General features: G+C 39.4%; 1 protein-coding gene across 1 annotated transcript in view; it reads left to right on the top strand.

The window, feature by feature from the left end:
* The window catches only part of atxn7 (ataxin 7), a 29,802-nt gene that overhangs the window by 4,873 nt on the left and 6,136 nt on the right, over positions 1 to 18,793 (top strand). Inside the window, exons 3-8 of the mRNA XM_030730393.1 lie at positions 4,309 to 4,521; positions 4,717 to 4,785; positions 12,032 to 12,136; positions 16,165 to 16,447; positions 17,513 to 17,832; positions 18,240 to 18,322. Of these exons, the coding sequence (XP_030586253.1) occupies positions 4,317 to 4,521; positions 4,717 to 4,785; positions 12,032 to 12,136; positions 16,165 to 16,447; positions 17,513 to 17,832; positions 18,240 to 18,322 (1,065 nt within the window). The 5' untranslated portion in view covers positions 4,309 to 4,316. The remainder of the gene's footprint in view (positions 1 to 4,308; positions 4,522 to 4,716; positions 4,786 to 12,031; positions 12,137 to 16,164; positions 16,448 to 17,512; positions 17,833 to 18,239; positions 18,323 to 18,793) is intronic.

Below are 18,793 nucleotides of genomic sequence, written 5' to 3'. Positions count from 1 at the left end.
TTGCAATTTCCATTGCAAATTATACCTGTGCTACTTTTGTGTGCACATTTGACTTATGCCGTGTCACTGTATACAATGCTGTGTTGCACTATAATGCTACTGCTGCTGGCACCTTGTTTCAATAGATTTACACTTCAAATGAGGTAGTCTGTCATCAGTGACAGTAGCTTATTGGAAAAGAAGGATGTAAAATGCCCTTCATTTTGTTTGAACTAATAAAGGCTGCTGCCTGCAAGATACAGTCACTGATAAAACATTGTTTGTTTTTCTAGATCATCATAAATGTTATTGCAGATTTCCTTGAAATATCATAATATAATTTTGAGGCTAGTGAGCATTAGTTGATAAGTTAGCACTCCATCCTTTCAGTCACCTATGGTCATTTCTGTCTCCAAAAACAATGGGCAACATCATGATTGCTCCGTCCATCTTTTATATGCAGTCTGTGTCGTTGACCAGGATGTATATATTGATTCTGGAATTCAAGATCAGCAACTCAACAATGGCGTGACTTGAGAACCAGTGGGAGTGCTCAAAGTTTCACCTTACTAGAGAAAAACATTCTTTTAGAGGGCAGTGTGGATTTCACAGAGAATATTCACTGTAAAGATGATGTCATAAAAACAGCAACAGCATGAGGAGGGGTGTAAGAAAGGCAACAGTCCCCTGTAAACTTTTTTTTTTTTGTGCTTACAGAGCAATTTCTAAGGTAATGTAGCCAAGTAGAGTGTAAGTGTCTGCTGAGAACAACAGTATGAAACTGAAAAGGACAGAATCAGACAGGTAAAAGAAAATCCTAAAGATAATAAAACTGGGGATGACCAGGTGGACTGGGCTGGACTTGGCTGCATTTGAAGAGTTGGCTGTCCTCTAATATATCAATCACTATGTACTGAAGTGTATAGAAATGGGGACTTCTTCCTCTGAGCCGCAGGCAAGAGGCAGCAGTGGTGACTTCTTTCAGGTACGGTAAGCTTGACATTCCTGTGTGTCATAGGCATGTTATCACTGGCTTTGTGGTGCAGTTGCTTTTATTTGTAATTGTTTGAGGGTAGTTTAAGGAAATGTCATTACACTTTGCTCCTAATAAATGGTGCTAATAAGTTACATATGTAAAATATTTCCTCTCCACTGAAGCAGTAGTTCTCTGAAATTAATGAGTCAGGGTACACGAAAGGATGACGTCAATAACACAGTCCTCCTTCTCTTGAAATGCTCTTGATATAATCAGTGCACTGATCGTAACTGGTTCCTCCCACTTGAATGCCACAGCTATATGGGGCAGAGTCCCTGAAACTGCACTATTTCAATCATATTGCTTTGACCTCGTCAAAGCAAAATGCTGTGGCAACAAATGCAACAGCTGTTTAAAGAAATGAGAAGTCTGGGGTCACATCAGATTGTCAATGATTGAATCCAGTTAAAGCATTAAACAGTTTACAGAGAATGGGCGTATTGTAGCTTCAGTCTTTTTTTTTTTCTTTTTAAATACCCCCTTTGCCCCAACCTGGGAAAAAAGTCACTGTTTTTTGTTTTAGGTAGACTTGTTCGATTAATAAATAGATAATGTAGGGAATGGGTTCATCAAGACAAAGCTAGTCTGTATGAAACAAAGAGAAAAAATGTTGGGTGCACATTTTTTTGGTGTTTGGTCAAAACACTTGCTCTGCATGTCTCTTAAAAACAGCGATAGTTTGTGTCATTGTGTAAGACATTTGTTTGATTCAGATAACTATTTTGTTCACTGCTGTGTATGCAGCTGAATTCATATACAGTATAAGAGACGTTTCAAATCCCTGTAGGCTATTTTGCCTCCACTTATACTTTGTGAAACAGAATACAAACTTAATTTATATATTTTTAAAGAAAATTAGAAAGCACTGCAAAATCAAAACAAATAAAAAAAAATAAATAAAAATTTTATTCTTGGTAAGGATGTACACTCCAGGTGTACATATACCAATCAGTTATGTCAGACTTATTCTATATTCTTCTCAAGTTCAATCCTGGATGCCACTGTTACGTTGGTGGGCTTGAACAATCCAAATAGCCTCAAATAAGTCAGATGTCAAAAATGCTTAGTCTATGTTTTTCTACAGTCTATAGTTTTTCTGCTAAATACTGTCACACTATGAACCCGTGGTGCATGGCTTCATGGTCCGTGTTTACACATCTTTTAAAAAGTTGATACAACAGATGAGTTTGTCTGACTTTTCCCTGGTAGACACATCTTCAGGATGAGGTTTTTAATTTGGGTTTAAATGTTCATCCAAGTTTCTGAATTAGGGATGCACAACTGAAATTCTGGTTTGATACTGATGTTCGAGATCACAATTTAGTTGATATTGTATGTCAATACTAACTTTTTCTTTTCTTTGTTTCCTTATGTTGTCATTGCCATTACTTATTACTGCTTTGTGCTAGAGGTGTTAAGATGTTTTCAGTATATAAAAACCGAAGTAAACTTCAGGTTTTTAAGCTCTTCTTCACAGTGTTTGATCACCTGGCTCTAGCCCAGAGTTGATTTGATGCAGCAGAAAGCCGTCAGCGATTAATAAGTTAATATTGCATTTGCCAATAGGCCGATAACAGTCAGCAAGGCGAACGGCAGCCGATACTGGTGTTCAGCTGATTGTATCGGTGCATCCCTACACTTGAAGCTAACTAGAGGGGGCCAAGGTCATTTTTGTTCAAGGCTCTTTGGAGTACTTGACAACTCAGGATACACATTAAAAATCTTTTGACACATATTGGATTTTTTTTTTTCTCGTACAGCCGACATTTCTTATCAGAAGAATTGGTACTTGAACTAGGCCTTGTTATTCTGTCAAACTGACAGATGGTTGTGTCTTAAGAATTTCAGATAGAGGGGTAAAATGGGTACACGGAGTCCAGCACTGCATGATTTATATTAAAGAGGAAACGCCACAGCAGATGAATTGTGCCATTTGTAAGTCATGTCAGTTAGTACATCACGTCGTCTTTACACGACATCTGTATTGTTCCAGGTTTTGTTTCTGGCACGATGATGCACAGGGATTTCATTTCATGTTTTTTTGTTTTTGTGTTTTTGTTCAGCTTGCATTAAGTGAACACATGTTTTCTGGGTTGAATTAGAAGTGGTTCATTTTGAAAGTGAAAGTAAACTTGGCAGAACTGACTTTACAAATATAAAATGCTTAGAAATTAAAGAAGGATTGGTGTGTATCACTCAGAAACCTCATATTTTAGACATGTTTAATAGTAACATGAATCTTTCTTTAAATCGGATATGATAACTGATCATCATCCTTCTATACAAAATCTGTAAATGTATTTCTTTTGTATTCTATGTATTGGGATGCTTGTGCATACAGTCCAAACATAAACTCATAATATGAGGGTATTTCATTAGTAAGCCACCAGTAGTAAGTCTATATATTGATTGCACATTTGACCAACAGTATATTGGTTAATGCCTTCATAATAAATATGCAACTGGCCTCAAAAATTTAAATCCAGGACAACTATTTTGTTGTCCTGGATTTAAATTTTTTATGCTCTTGATTTTGACCCATGGCTGATAGAGAGATGTTAAAGTTGGTATTTTCTAAGTATGGGATTATTCTGATTAATTTCCCTCCTTTTTTTTTTATTGATAGCACAGCCATGTACTAGTGTCACACCCACCTTGTGTATTTAGTAAGGTTACACCTGTTATATTGAGACAAATCTGAAAATCAAGTCCTGATAACTTGTGCATTAAAATTATTGTTGTTGTTGCTGTTATTATTTATGTAGTTAATTTATAACCAAATCACAAATTTCCCTTTCACAAACATTTTTGAAAGGGCTTTATTTGATATTGTGTGTGTGTATGTATATATGTGTATGTATATATGTGTATGTATATATGTGTATGTATATATATATATATATATATATATATATATATATATATATATATATATATATATATATATATATATATATATATATATATATATATATATATATATATATATATATATATATAAAATAAATAATTAAAACTATAAATGATATTAGTGAATGAGCAACAGTGAAGGGAACCGGAGACCTTCAGATGAACCGCCAGACAGCCGATTTATTCGACGTATAACACTATGTTGTGTAAGCTTTGTATTGTACTTGTAACGTCAACTTGGCACACACGGTGATTTTTTTCCCCCCCTCGTTTTTAAGAGGCGGGTTTGCTGAAAACAACACGCGTATGCCCGTGTCAGTCAGTGAAACAGTCCTCCTATCCCGAGCTCGACCGGCGCTGACTCTTATGTTGTTACATTGTAGCGGAAAGAATGTCGGAAAGGGCCGAGGATGACGTCAGGGGGGAGCAGCGCCGAGCGGCCAGGCAGCAGCTGAAGCAGCAGCAGATCCAGCGGGGAGAAGGCTCCACAGCAATGGCGACTGTTGCGGAGCGGAGATCGTTGCCTAGTCCAGAAATAATGCTGGGACAGCCTTGGAGCAACTGGGTCGACGCCGGCAAACTCCACGGCAACGACGGTGAGTTCCCCAGCGTGCCGAGTGTTTGAGAGGAAGCGAGGAAGAGCGCGACAGTTGCCAGTCCTGTCCCTTTTTTTTGGCCGATTGCATGCAGTTTTAGGTTGAATATGAAGAAACGCTACTGGTAGCAACAGCACGGGCAGGGAAGCAAGTGCAACTATTCATTTGTCTGTTTCGGATCGCCTCATTTTTCAGGTGCTGAATCGGAGGAAAGTTTCAAAGACTTCGGGAAAAATCGAGAAGCCATGCGTTTGTGCAGAGAAGGTGAGTGTTTTTTTTTTCTCCCCTCTAGGGCCAAAGGTGTATTTTGGTTCTGGGGCTTTGCACACATACACTCACACACACTGACATGGATTTAAACACTTTACCGGCGTCGTTCTGCAAAACGTACTGTAAAACATGGGCACCCAGACAACCGGATATAATCAGCGAAACGTGTCGGCAATTCAGGTGGTGACATTTGCACATGGACCTAAAATAACGATTAGCAACTTAGACTTGCTGTATTTGAGTATAGTGGTAATATATGTTTCTTTGGTTGTGTGTTTCAAAGAATTTTATTGTTTAGCATTGAAATTTCTCTTGTTTCACATCTCTCCCCTTACACTGGGGTTTGTTACTAAGAGAATTGTAAAGTAGAAGGGAGTTAAAAAGTTACTCTGTAGACACATGTATGCTTTTTTTTTTTTTTTTTTTAAAAGAAAAAACATAAATCAAAATATTACTGTTAAAACTGTGACAGGAACTTGTACACTATAGTTAGGTTAAAATGACAATAAGTTACATTATTGACTGTTTCTGTTTCACATCCAACACATGATATCAGCAACAGTAATGCTTTACTGTGTATTTAGAAAAATACTGAAAGAATATTGGAACAAAATGCACAATTTAAGATGAGTTTTTATTGGCCAGTATGTGTGATCTAATCATGTATGAAAAATATAAAGCCTGCCTGGGATAAAAACAATTAACCAGACTACATTGATTAAAATGTTGATTAAAATATACTGACTAGGATCCTGCTAGTAGGTGTGGTTATCCCAGGGCCAGAAAACAGTAGGTTTAGCTAATAAAATTCCTGAAGGTTGATATGACAATAGTCACAGATAAAATAACGACAGAGGACATCATCTTAAACAATTGGTAAAACTCCAAATGTACGATGCACACATTATGTGGCTTCTGAGCAACAGAGATGTTTCAAAGCAGTTTGTACTGCTGTTTTATTTTTGGAAATGCCTCAATTAGCTTTAGCTGATTGGGCCTGCTGGCAGGCCTTGATTTAGAATGAATTTCATCACAAAGGTAAATTGTTATAACAATAAAATTGCATCTTCTTTACTTAAACTTTACAATGATGATTAATTTTTCAAGCATAACATAACACACCAGACCTCAAGATAGACATCGGGATGAGTCTGCTGGTGAGAAGAGCTGAGGACTAACCTGTTCATTTGAGTCACAGTTAAATCAAGTGATGAATCAACTTTGTCACTTCGGTGATACAGTGATCGTAAGCTTAGTTCTTTGATGAAAGGTGTTACGCTGAGCTAATGTTGTGCACTGTCTTGAGTTATTAATTAGGCAATCTGCTTAAAAGTGTACCTATCGATACGGCATGTTTTTTTTTTTATTTAATTTGTTTTCCCAAGACAGCTACTTCGTAGAAAGGATTTTTATCTCCTGCTCAAGGACAAACAAGCAGGGCATGTCATTTATGACCTTGCTGTTAAGGGGCAGTCACTGCAGTGGCTAGGCCACCAAGATTAAAATGCATTCTTTTGTTTAAGCTTCTTTTCAGAATGAAATGTGGACTAAAAATAATAATCTCTGTTTTGAGATTCCTTTTGCACGTAATATATTTGGCTGAGAAAATAAATGGCGATAATGAAGCAACAACTACAGGAAGCTCCTTTAGACACTCGATATTTAATTTGACTGTTTCTCATTCTCATCTTTGTTGTCAAAGCGTGTATCTACATTGAGTGTGGACAGTGACACAATGACACAGGCTCATGATCTTCACTCTAACAGCTGATATAGAATTCTTCGTAGAGCCTCTGACTTAACCTGTGGAAGTGGCAGATGCCGTTACCAGCATTCAAGCTTGCGTGCGGTACCTTCGTCGTTATTTATCTTGTGGTCCTGCCCTGGTGTTTTATATGTGGTGCCAGATAAAATGCTAGGACTTTTTCCCTCTTGGGTCCCCAGGTCCTCTTTGTTATAGTCAGGATTTTTTATTTCTTTTTTTTTTTGGGAGGCAAACATATTTGTCCCTCAGGTTTTTCCACTTCTTTGTACATTTCTTCACATGCATTTTAATAGCTTTGGCAGTCTCCATCCAGGCATTTACTGACATCTGTGAGTTTTTATATTGAGGCGATGTTTATTATTTTCTCACTGATTAATTAAAAAACTGCAACAAAAAAATAGCCAGAAATGCATAGGAAGAATTGACAGCATTGAACAAGCCAATCACAATAGTTGACGTGACATGTAGTTGCCTTTCCAGGGAGTTGTACGTTAGGCTACGGTGTAGGGTGTCCGAGGGGTTTGCGGTTATGACCTAAGCATGGTGTATATTTAACACAAGCATAGAGCCCCTGTAAGGTCCAGAGGTGTAGAGATTGGGTTTGGGCCCTCAGACTTAATTGATGTTACCTGTTAAGTGATTGCATGTGAAAGGATTCATTTACTCAAAATAGAGGAATAGGACAGCAGATTTGGACATATCATGTGATGTTACCTTAATTGCTTCCAAACTTTCTTGTTGTTTGGGACATTTTACTTTATATTGTTTATATTATGCACGGCCAAGGCTGAGCCATTCAGGTGATTTGAACATCTTCTTTGCAGTGGCTTTACGGCGAGAATGTGAGGTATTAATTCACTTGCTTTTGACAAATGGCAACACCAAGTAAAATAAAAAAAAAAAAGTTGATGAATATTTGAACAGATAGTATAGCATTTGATTGTGCCCCTTTGATTTTGTGTCATTACTATTCACATTATGGTTCTTTGCTCTTTCCATGCTTTGTTTATTCACCTTTTTTTAAAAATGTTTTTGGGCTTTTCCCCCTAACCCACTGTTTAACGTCACAACACTATGAACTGTGGGTAATTCCCTCAGGCAATGTTTGCAAAAATGCAGTGTGAGCATAAAGGGTTCAAAAAGTCTGGGAGAGAGCCCTTATGAATTTGACAGTTTGACAGTGGGACAGCCCTAAGGCCTCACTGTCTTAATAGTAATGCACTTTGAAGTCTATGAGCGTGGAGGTTGGGGTTGGGCCCTGCTTGTTTTTGGGCACATGAGTTTTGGTCCACACTTATGTCATCATTGCGCATCCATCTTTATTTTGTTTTTCCTCCTTATTGGTTGCATGGGGTTAATTGCACAGTTGTTCAGAGGCAACTTATCTAATATTGTTTTTAGTGGTCAACAGAGTGGCCTGTGTGCTTAATGCTATGATGCCCACATCCACTGGGCAGATAAGGGGATGGTTTGAGTATGAAAATGAAGTAAATCATATGCCGGGTTAGCCACCAGTTCTCAACTGAGTTAAACCGTATGGCAGGTTTCAAAGCAGCACGTTAGACGCTGCTCTCCAACGCCATCAACAAAACACTAAATGAGAGAAAATGTTTTGGAAGAATGGTTTCCCCATCCCTCCAGTCAGGTTCGTGAGACTCGGAGAGTCGATGCCAAAGTGAATTGAAGCTGTTTTGATGGCTCAAGACCTAATACACAACTAAGACACGTTGTCTTTAATTTGTCACCTATTTAGAAGAATTTTCAACATAAAGCAGAGAGTCATCTAAAATTCAAGGCTGCTAGGTCAGTTGACATGTGGCTATTGTGAAACATGTCTTTATCATGTAGTGGTGTCTGTCAGTGACTGTTGTCTGTGTCATAGGGCTCATCAACACATGCTGCTTGCAGCAGAAGTTAGTCTTTATAGAAAGTGTGTGTGTGTGTGTGTGTGTGTGTGTGTGTGTGTGTGTGTGTGTGTGTGTGTGTGTGTGTGTGTGTGTGTGTGTGTGTGTGTGTAGGTAGTCCGGGTATTACAAGTGGATGACTACATCTCTCCGCCATGACTCACCACCAGATTCCTCCTGTGGCATTACTGCCATTCTACCACACGCAGATAAATAACACACACACACAGATTGTAAAAATGTATGGCACTGGATGACTGATGAATTCATCATTCTGTCATGCTGTTGATAAATTTTACAGTGGCGCTGTCACAGTCAGGGAAGCTGGGAAATGTAGTGCCACTGTCAGCCACAGGTCAGATTCAGCCAGCATGTGTGCTGCTCAGAGGCAGCTAGAGCTGCTATGATTCCACCTAGATCATTCATCACTGCCACGAATGAGGATGCTGAAATTAACTGGACTCTCATTCTCTTCCTCTGCCTCATGCTCTCTTTTCCTCCTCTTCAGGCGTAGGCCCTTTGCTCACTGCCTTTTTGTCTCACAGAGGCCGCAGACAGCTTCTCTGTTCGTTTACTGTGCTCTCTTTCCCGTTTTGCACTTTTTTTCTGGCTTAGCTTCATTGTTCTCTTATTTCTCCTTTGCGGTGACTTCCTTTCTCACTGTCCTTTTACACCCCATGTTTGAAAAAGAAGAAAATGGAGGTTGAGAGTGGGGCAGACAAAGTGGCGTTAGACCACTTTTGAAGTCAGACAGTTTTAGCAGTAAACTCCATTTTGGTGCCAGGGCACTGAATGTAGAGTAGCAAAGCTATATAGCATGTCTACTTTCATAGTTGAGCAACCCGTTTGAAAAATACTCCATGTGAACAGCAGCAGCAGTTTGGAAATGAGTCTTGCTTGACCTTGCTATTGATCCAGTGAGGAAATGTGGTTGGATGCTGCAATTCCTGGGCTGTTTCAGTAAAAGATTTGAGAGAAGGTGCAGTTTTAATGAAGAACATGGGAAGTTATTGATTTAGCAAATCTGTTTGTCCTCTCATTATAACTGCAGATTGCTACTCAGCAAAGAGAATTGCATATAGACAGAATGGAATGAAATTAGATGTGTTGAACACAAAAGTTGCCTAGGTTTGTGTTTAGCTATTGCTTTGATGGCTTGCCCTTTTGCGATTGGTAACCAGTGAATACTGTCCTCCATATCACATTTTGGCCCTTGTCATTCACATTCCTTTGTCTATTAAGTGAGGATATTTCTCTCTCTGTAGCAAACACCAGATACTTTGAAAGCAAGTCTTTTTGGTCCATTGCTGTTGAATGAGACACTTGACAAAATGGCTTCACACAATCGACACACATTAAGTAGCATCGGACTTGTCACTTCATCTACACATGACTGCCACTGACCTCCTCAAGAGGGAGTCCGCCAGGTACATCTTTTACATCGTCTTTGCTTAATGGCCCTCATTCCTTCCAGACTCAACCAGTGATGTTTGGAGAACCCTTGACTGTTCTGGAGGAGTACATATTGGAGCGAGGCACCACTTCTGTGCTCTTGTATCCTCTCCTCTGCTCATCTCATCATAAGGCCCCAGGCAATCTCTTAATTAGCCTCCTTAATTAGGTGGTTTCTGGTTCTCTGCGCCAGGGTAAATTTTGATCACATTCTGCTCGGGAGCGGCACTTTCCTCTGATTTGCCTTGGAGTGGCTTTAAAGTGTGAGGTTGGTTATTAGGTGGGTAGAGATGCTTGAGCTGAATTCACCTTGGCATTTATGCTTTTTATGCTTTTCTTTGTATTCACATTCCTGAAAGTTGCACTGCCTGTGGGAGACTATAGGAAAATGTCCATCTTTACAGTTTCACCCTAGAAGAAATGCAGTCATGATCCGCAATACTGTGATACTGATTTTCATTTTAACCCTATATTGCCATCTTCATTTAAGTATGACCTTACTTTAGGGATCACGAGAAGATCAACTAGTTTAAAGATTCTAGATTTTAAGCATTTCTATACACCTGGGACATCCAACTTTCACTTCTTGAAAAACAGCATCATAACTTTGTTTAGACTTGTTCTTTATCACTTAATTTTGTGATTTTGTGAAACAAACAAATATTCATAAACATTTTTAGTCTTCTGTCAAACAAATTAGAGAAGCAAGAAAATGCTGGCGTGGTATTATGGCTTGAAATATGTTAACTGATTATCAGAAGTAGCAGCTTATTTGAAAAAGTAAAGTGAAGAGAGACTTTTTTTTTTATTTTACAGTATACACAATAAATAAAATGTGTTTTAAGTTAGTAAAACAAAAACAGTAGTTTGTGTCTAGTTAAAATTGGGTTGTGCAGGTGGAAAATGTAAATAAATGGTCAATTCTTGTAAATGGTCAAACCTCCTTTGACAGCAAAAATCTATAGAAGATTCAGAATGAGATTTGGACCTTTTACAAAACTGCGTCAGTCCGTTCTTAGAATGTCTGGTGTTTCCCTCAGTAGCTCAGAGTGTGGCACTGCAAAAGGCAGACTTTCTTTGTTTCTAAATAATAATACAGAAAGCACTAGGGGACAACACCTGCCTTATTAAACTTGAGTCTTCAGTGATATCTCCTAATTATTAAGTCAGAAATCCTGCGCGCTCTAAGCAAGTCCTGTGGTTGTTTATATCTTGGAAAGGCAACCTTTGAGTTGCTGGCTGGGCCCTTTACCTTGTTCTTATCACCAGGACATGTTCTCCGCAGTGAATAAGGACTCCTAAGTGAAATATATCTACAAATCACTCCTGAGTTGCAAGTGCAGAGTTTGCTTGGCAGATTGCTTTGCCTGAGCTTGTTAATTTTTAAATATTCCTATCATGGGTTGTGTTAAAAATTGATTTTGTGTCTAAGCTGTTGAACAAGAATGCAGTTTTACTTTGCCTCTGTATACCACCACAGTGGATTCCTAATAAAGCAGTTACTATGTATGTATGTAGCTCCTTAATTTCAGCAGGTTCAAAAGAAAATGGACAGTTGGCTGATAAACAGTTTCATGGCTAGGTGTGGCCTGTTGCCTGATTATGTTGTATCAGATTAAGAAGATAAAAGGTCTGGAGTTATTTTAAAGTGTTATTTTGGCGTTTAGTGAGCAATCTGTCCAAAGACGTTATCAATTTCTGATCACTTTTCTGTGTGCAGAAAAGCAGGTTTACACAAGTTTTTACTATATTTGTTAAACCTCTTTAAGTTGAGACATTTTTGACTTTGTGTTTGCTACATTTCCAGTCTGTTGTGGTGGAGTAGAAAAGAAAAATTCTGAAAACTGTTGTTCAAACATTTATGGACGTTACTGTGTGTTATAAAACAATTCAAAATTACTGTTGGGGCACAACCAAGAACTTATTTTCTTGTGGTCTGCTGTGTTTGTCAATTTATCCCTGTCCACATTCCCCCCAAAATTAAAAATAAAATAAAGTGGTCAATGTTTGATTGTAGATTGAACTTTCTGCAGTCTGCTGCCAGCTGAGGCATCAGTCACTCTTTTATTTACTGTCCTTGAGTTGAGCCCCGTCTGCTTGTGTCTTCCCCTGTTTACAGACATGTCCATATTTGGCCAGTGTCCCGCACAGGACGACTTCTACCTGGTGATGTGCAGCCACTGTGGTCAGGTAGTCAAGCCACAAGCCTTTCAAGCACACTTTGGTAAGTGACACGTACATGTGTGTGCGCGCGCACACACACACACACACACACACACACATGTATGCCTTGATGTATCTATTTTTTCAGTTCGTTTACATGCAGATAGTGTGCTGAGGTAGGTTTAATAGTTTCCAGTTACAACGATAATCCAGTACACTAAGGAGGTGGCTGTGGGTGCACGTGCAGAGTGAACAGTAACAAAGCAGTTGGGAGCCCTATGCTCATGCCAAGGGTGATGGTGATGTTTCTTTGATTAACATACTCCTTAGTAGTGCTTGTCCTTGTACCTTTGTTTTCAACACCGCACCCCACCTCCTCAGTTTTCTTCCCCCTGTAGTAGCCTATTTATATATTTATTTATTGAACTCACCATCTCATGTGTGTTCAAAATTCCTGTGTTAATATTTGACTGGCCTCTCTCGTCTTTCCAGTAGTGCACTGTTTTAACAGGTACAGCTCAGACAAGATTTCTTGTACTGTTAAGTTAGGGGTGTTTGCTTGGATGTTTCAGTGCAGATTTCCACTGTTTACGGTAATACTGAAGCTGGATCTTTGACTAGTGTGCTAAATAAAAGTAAAGATTTCTAAAGGTACTGATTGCATAACCCTGGATCTTTCTAAATTTGCTAAACAAACTTGTCTATTCTCACTTTAACTCATTTCCTAAAACATTAAGAGGTAGTGTGGCACCTCCTTTGTCTATAGAGATACTTACTCAATGGAGGAACTGTATTATCTTTAACTAAATACCTGGAAGTGTCTTGTGTTCCCTGAAGTGCAGCAGCAATTACACACAATTACACAAAGTTAACCACAAGAGGGAGGTATAACAGCAACTGTCCTTGGAATGGTGTCAACGTCACTTCTCCATCTTTGTCAAATAGTATAGACAGATACAAGCGTGTCAGAAATACGCCCTCTATTTTTGTTACCTTGCATGTTAAGTGTCAAGGGCTTTTAAATGAAATGTATATAAACACTGGATGGCAGTTAACATCAGAGCAGTTGGCTTTACTACATCTTCAAGGGTTGTACTGTTAATGCAGACTGTGCACAGCTTGATTCTTCGTGTAAAAGCAGCCAAAGAAAACGAGTTTTACAATGATTTCATCATGTTTCTTGACATTTGTTTCTTCAACTGTTTATTGATGATTCTTTGTGTAAATGCATTGTCTGTAATGTGTTTATTATAATGGATGCATTTTTTTTTTCCCCTCTGCAACATCTTCAAGTTCTGTTCTTAAAATCAGGGTGTAGCTAAACCCAAAGATTTCCTGTTGCAGTAATTAACAAACAGTAAATCCTCAGATTTGAGTTGCTGGAAACAAAGAATGAAATTGTTCTTTTCTTTTTTCTTAAAAATGTTGTAAATAGTGAAATGTTTATCAATATTATACAAACAAAGATGTTTCTCTTTGTGAACTCATTACATTAGGTCCAACCAAACAGTCTAAATCTAAGTGAAACTCTGTAGCCATAGTAGTGTGTGTGGCCATACAGAGTAGCAGTACTCTTGCTGTGATTTACCCCATGTCCCCTCTGTGATGTCATTATGGGAGGACCCCGTGTGGCGTTAACACGGGGAAAAGGCACTGATCTCAGCACCATTGAGATGGTCTCAATATGATATTAGCGTGCTTCTTTGAGCCCATCTGTCTCCCGTTAGGTGTTTGTGCTTCTCGGCTGAGGCTGAGCCCAGCAGGGGTGACACTCACCACAGAACGGGAAGCTGCTTCTTTGCCTGCCGTTTTATGCATTCATTTATGAACTCCTCAGATATCCAGTGGTACAAGCAAAGACATACAGAATTTTGCACTGAGCCTCTTGTGCTCAGGTGATAAGAAAAGTAAGCTTGGTGGATTTGTGTTTCTTATGGTAACAACAAGGTTTGTAGTTTTACTATTTTTTTATACATTACACTTTGTCATGGCTTAAACATGGTTCTTTAACTTCTGCAGCATGGGATTCCCCCATACCACTGAGCCAACTGTTTGATAATATGAAAGATGATATTAAGGCTCCTCCTATGTCTTGTGTCTGTCTGGGTTTATTTTCCTCCCCTACTTCAGTTATGACTACCATTGCATTCTTCTACCATTGCTGCTGCTGTTGGCTTAAATTTATCATTGTTTTGTGGACAGAGCACTAAGTGTCTCACTTGTGGTTTCTTGGTGTAAGTTTATGTGCAGAGGTTTGCTGTTGACTGGGACAGGACAAGACAGGGAGGGAGGGAGGCAGTGAAAGAAAAGCTTTTGGGTTGTTTGGCTTCTAAGGAGTGGGAGGGAAAATATCTGGAGTGTGGGTTGAATGGGTCTGCAGGAGGAGGCCCCTAGGTGAGAAGAGGGCACTCTTAAAAGCTTTTTTTCTTTCTGAAAAGAGAAAGTAGAAGGGTGAAGATTCAGATGTATGTGTGTTTTTGTGAGGAATATAGCTGAGGGCAAATGGGAGTGATACCTCTAAGCATTCATCTATATATCCACTCCACATTTTGCCTGTTTGCTGGTCTCCTGGTTTTGTCCTACAACCCGTTCCCCAGCTTTACCGTGCAGTCATAGCTAGAATGGCCCACACCTCAATATCACACAAAATGTGCCTTAATCAAAATGGACCTTTGAGGGGTGACTGAACATATAACCATGAATTGGTCCACATATAGTTAGGGCAAAGGGTCTGTGTAACCATACTTAGCAGAAGTCCGTTCATGTTTTTGTTATTTCTGGCCATTTATGAAACAAATGTGCTATTTTGTGCTTGATTAAATAAAACTCTACTTTAAAAAATGTTAAATGTATATTTTTTTCTACAATCCCAGTAATTTTCCTTTGGGAAATTGCTGAAATCTCTTTTGTGGAGGTTCTATTTTTTTTTTTTTTTTTTTTTTGTATGCAGGAAACCCTGGTCATGATATTTGGCTAACACAGAGGCTTTGTATAAAATTACTAATACTTCTGATGCTGATGTTGTGTATCCTTTTCCCTCTCACTCACACTTGACTATGAGGGTTGAGTCAAATGTTTTTGTTTTTGCCTTTGTCTTCTGAATTTGTCGTTTCTCTGTATGTCCTGCAGGCATCTGCAGTTGCCTTGCTCACAATGTAGCTTACAGCAGGAGATTCTCCGTGTCAGACATTTTCTCATACTGAAATGTCTGAGTTTGGTTTAGGTGAGGGAGCTCCCTGGATTGAGCGTGAACGAGGCAGGGCATATGACACCCACGCTCACGTCTGTCAGTCTCTCTCTCTCTCTCTCTCCGTGTTATCAGAGCAGCAGGAGTGTGTCGGCCTGTGTCACCCACCCTGCCCACTGTTTCTATTAGGGAGCTGCTAGTTTGCCAAGATTCAAAACTTACAGTGACTTCTGAAAACACCTTCATGATGGTTTTGTCCAGCTTTTTTTTTTTTTTTTTTTTTTTAATTAATGTTGTGGCAGCTAATGAACTTTAGACAATGATGTGATTGTGTAGTGGTGACAGTAGTCTATGTTGTGGGACAGTAGCTTCTGCTGTACACTGTTACTAAAAATAGCATGCGATGAGAGCCTTCTTTGAAAGTGCCTCTGTAATTGTCTTGTGTAATTCTGTAATTGCTGTGGTTGTCTTCACACAGGGGCCTGTGTTTGTTCATTTTGGAATGCAGAGTGCTTAAAGATAGCTAGTTTTGGATGCAAGATTGTGAGCATTTTTTTTTTTTCTTGTTCTATTTTTGTCTTTCCATCCACAACTAAGTATCATTCTAACCTTTTCTGCTGTCTTACTGACTTTCATCAGTTCGCACAGCAGCTGTTATAAGAAGCTCAGGCAGGAAAGAAAGCTCTTGACCTGTTGGTTCTATTTCAAGATTCAGTGTATGAATCACAAATACTGCTTATTAGCTGTTCAGCTATCATGCTCACAGCTGTTAGAGGAAGATTATTAATGTTTCTATTTCCATTTTTCTTTTCTCATGACTCATAACCATGTATAGTAGTGTTTGGTGATTAGTGTGTTAACTATTATGTTTTAATGAAGTCTGGTTTATGTTATTACTTTAGAGAGAAGACATATTTCGGCCAGCAAGCCAGCCTCCACCTCACCCTTCCCTGTGTCGGCAAGGAACCGGAGCAGTGGGATTGGGTCCGGGGTGGGCTCAGTATCTTTAGCTGCAGTGGCTACTGGAAGCATCCTTGGTCGACCTTCCACTGCTAGCTCAAGCTTATCCGCCTCTTCATCGTCGTCCTCCAATCCCAAACTCGTCAAACCAGCCAAAGAGAAGCTGCCAGGTGTCCCACGAAGATCCCCCTTTGTCCCCTCCAGGATGAACCAGCCAGAAAAGATGTAAGTTTTACTTTGCTCAGGTGCAGTGTTAAAGTGTCAGTTGTTAGCCCCATAAAGAGTAGGGCTGATAAAATAACTTAAAAAAATGTTACATCCACATATCTGGCAGACATACTTTTTTTTTTTTTTTTTTTAAAAACAAAAAAAAAAAAGGAAACTTACTGTAATTGTTGTAGTTATAGTAGTTAAATCTAACCACAGTAATAGAAATTCATCTTCTAGTAAGAGTTTGTTTCCACTAATGTCTCTTTTCCACTAGTACCTACTTGACTCGACCAGCTTGGTTTTTAAGGTTTTCCATTAGGTGGTATTACCTGGTACCAGGTACTTTTGTAGTACCTACTCAGCCAGGTTCCAAGCAGTCTGAGTCAAGCCAAATATGTGACATCAACAGAATGCATGCCACTGATTGGCCATGCAGTGATGTCACTAGAATCAAACTCGCTGTTTTTGAAATCTGGCAACAAGATAACCAAGCACACTAACCAACACAGACTTTTTGTGCTTGGTGGCTGAAGACAGAATCCAAAGGGAGCTTGATGGAGTGAACATTTGTTTGTGTCGCAAACAAATGACGTCATGGGACTTCCAGGCCACCTTCCTAAGGCGCTACTCAATTGTAGTGGAAAACAAATAAAACCGAGTAGAGCTCAGTCGAGTCAATCTGAGTAGGTAGTAGTGGAAAAGAGGCAAAAGCGTTGGGTTGTTTGGGTAGATTAGGCCATTGTGGGGAATATTGCAAATTAGTAAACAGGGCTACTGTTTATTGACCCCACGCCATCCCTCCACTGGATTGGCTTAATTTGGCAGTCACACCTAGTTAATTATTTACTTTATTAATAAAGTTTCTCAGTTGTATTAGATTTATATAAAGTATTGATTTTGGACTTTTTCTTCTTTTAAAGTTGTTTAATATATAATGGAACATATTAGATGTGTTTGTCCTCCCAGGGCCATCCATACATCCCCATCTGTCTCTTACCATGTGCTTGCCACTGGCTCATTGTTTCTAACTCTCAGCTTCGTCCTTGCTGCCCTCTTCATCTCTGTCATCTTATCTTCCAGCCTCACCCCAGCTGTCAAGGTGGAGAAGATGCATCTGAAGGTGGACTCGTCAGCTAAGCCGGTGCAAGCTCCATCTGCCCCCACCACCACCTCATCCTCCTCTACATCCTCTAGCACCACTGTGAGCTCCAACACTACCACCATCATGACCTCCTCATCAGCCCTTAAAGCAGGCCTTAACTGTCCCTCCATACCAAAGCCTCCATTACTGGCCCCAGGTCAGATTCCCAATGGCAAGGGCCACCTCACTGTCCTCTCGGAGAAGAAGCAGGACAGCAGCAGTGCGAGTAGCAGACGTCACGTTAACAAGAAAGTCACAGGTCAGCTGGGGGGGGGGGGCTGGTTACAGTTTTGTACTGTCATGTTTTTGCAGGTTGACAGAGTATTTAACAAGATTTATACAACATTACTTGCTTTACCATTAAAGGGTTTGTGTAACCTTGCTTGTTAACCTGTTTATTAGACCAAGTGATGCCTGCAATTAGTTTTCCATTTTATTGCCCATGAAAGGGTGTAACTAACAAAGATAATTTAAGAATGTTGTCAGAAGCGAGAACAGTTCTCTGTTTCCAAAATGTTCCATACATTGGCCTAAAATGCAAAGGATTATGTAAAGTTAAAGTTTCATAACACAACTTAAGGTTCAGGACACTACCTGAACATGTAACATCTAACTGTAAGTATGAAAGTAACAAATACTTTTTCCCTCCCTTTGCTCTGCCATCAGAACGTGAGTTTAATCCAGATATCCACTGTGGTGTTATAGATGTGACATCTCGGAAAACCTGCACAAGATCTCTAACATGCAAGGTAACGAGTCTCTGCTTTGCCCTCTGCACCTGAGCTGTTGTGTTATGTTATTTTAAAAAATAAAAATGGGGCCGGTAATGCTCAACAGTTTTTCTTATTTTCAGTAATTCCCATTAAAGGATCAAATCGCACTTGCTGTTTTCACAAGATGATATAACTTTTTTTTGACATACTTTGTGGAGGCAGCAAGTTTCAAACCTCTGGGTGAGCATTTCCCACGACAGCCACAGACTGACGATCGAGGGCCGGTGTTTCTAGGACACGTGCTGTCAGCTTTGGTAGTTTGCCACAAAGAGGAGCACAGCGTAGCTCTGCGTAGCCTGTAATGATGAATTCTACTGTATAATATAATAAACTTCAATGTCTGCATTCAGTGAAAGAGCACAATGGTGTCACTCATTGTGTTTTAACAGAAGTGGAGTGCTTTGGCACAGAGGATTCAATTATATCAGGTTTTATAATAAGAATGTA

This window comes from Archocentrus centrarchus, chromosome 5 (genome assembly GCF_007364275.1).
Source record: "Archocentrus centrarchus isolate MPI-CPG fArcCen1 chromosome 5, fArcCen1, whole genome shotgun sequence".
Taxonomy (NCBI): Eukaryota; Metazoa; Chordata; class Actinopteri; order Cichliformes; family Cichlidae; genus Archocentrus; species Archocentrus centrarchus.
Note: the sequence above shows the minus strand (reverse complement) of the source record. Positions and strands in the feature narration are given on the sequence as shown.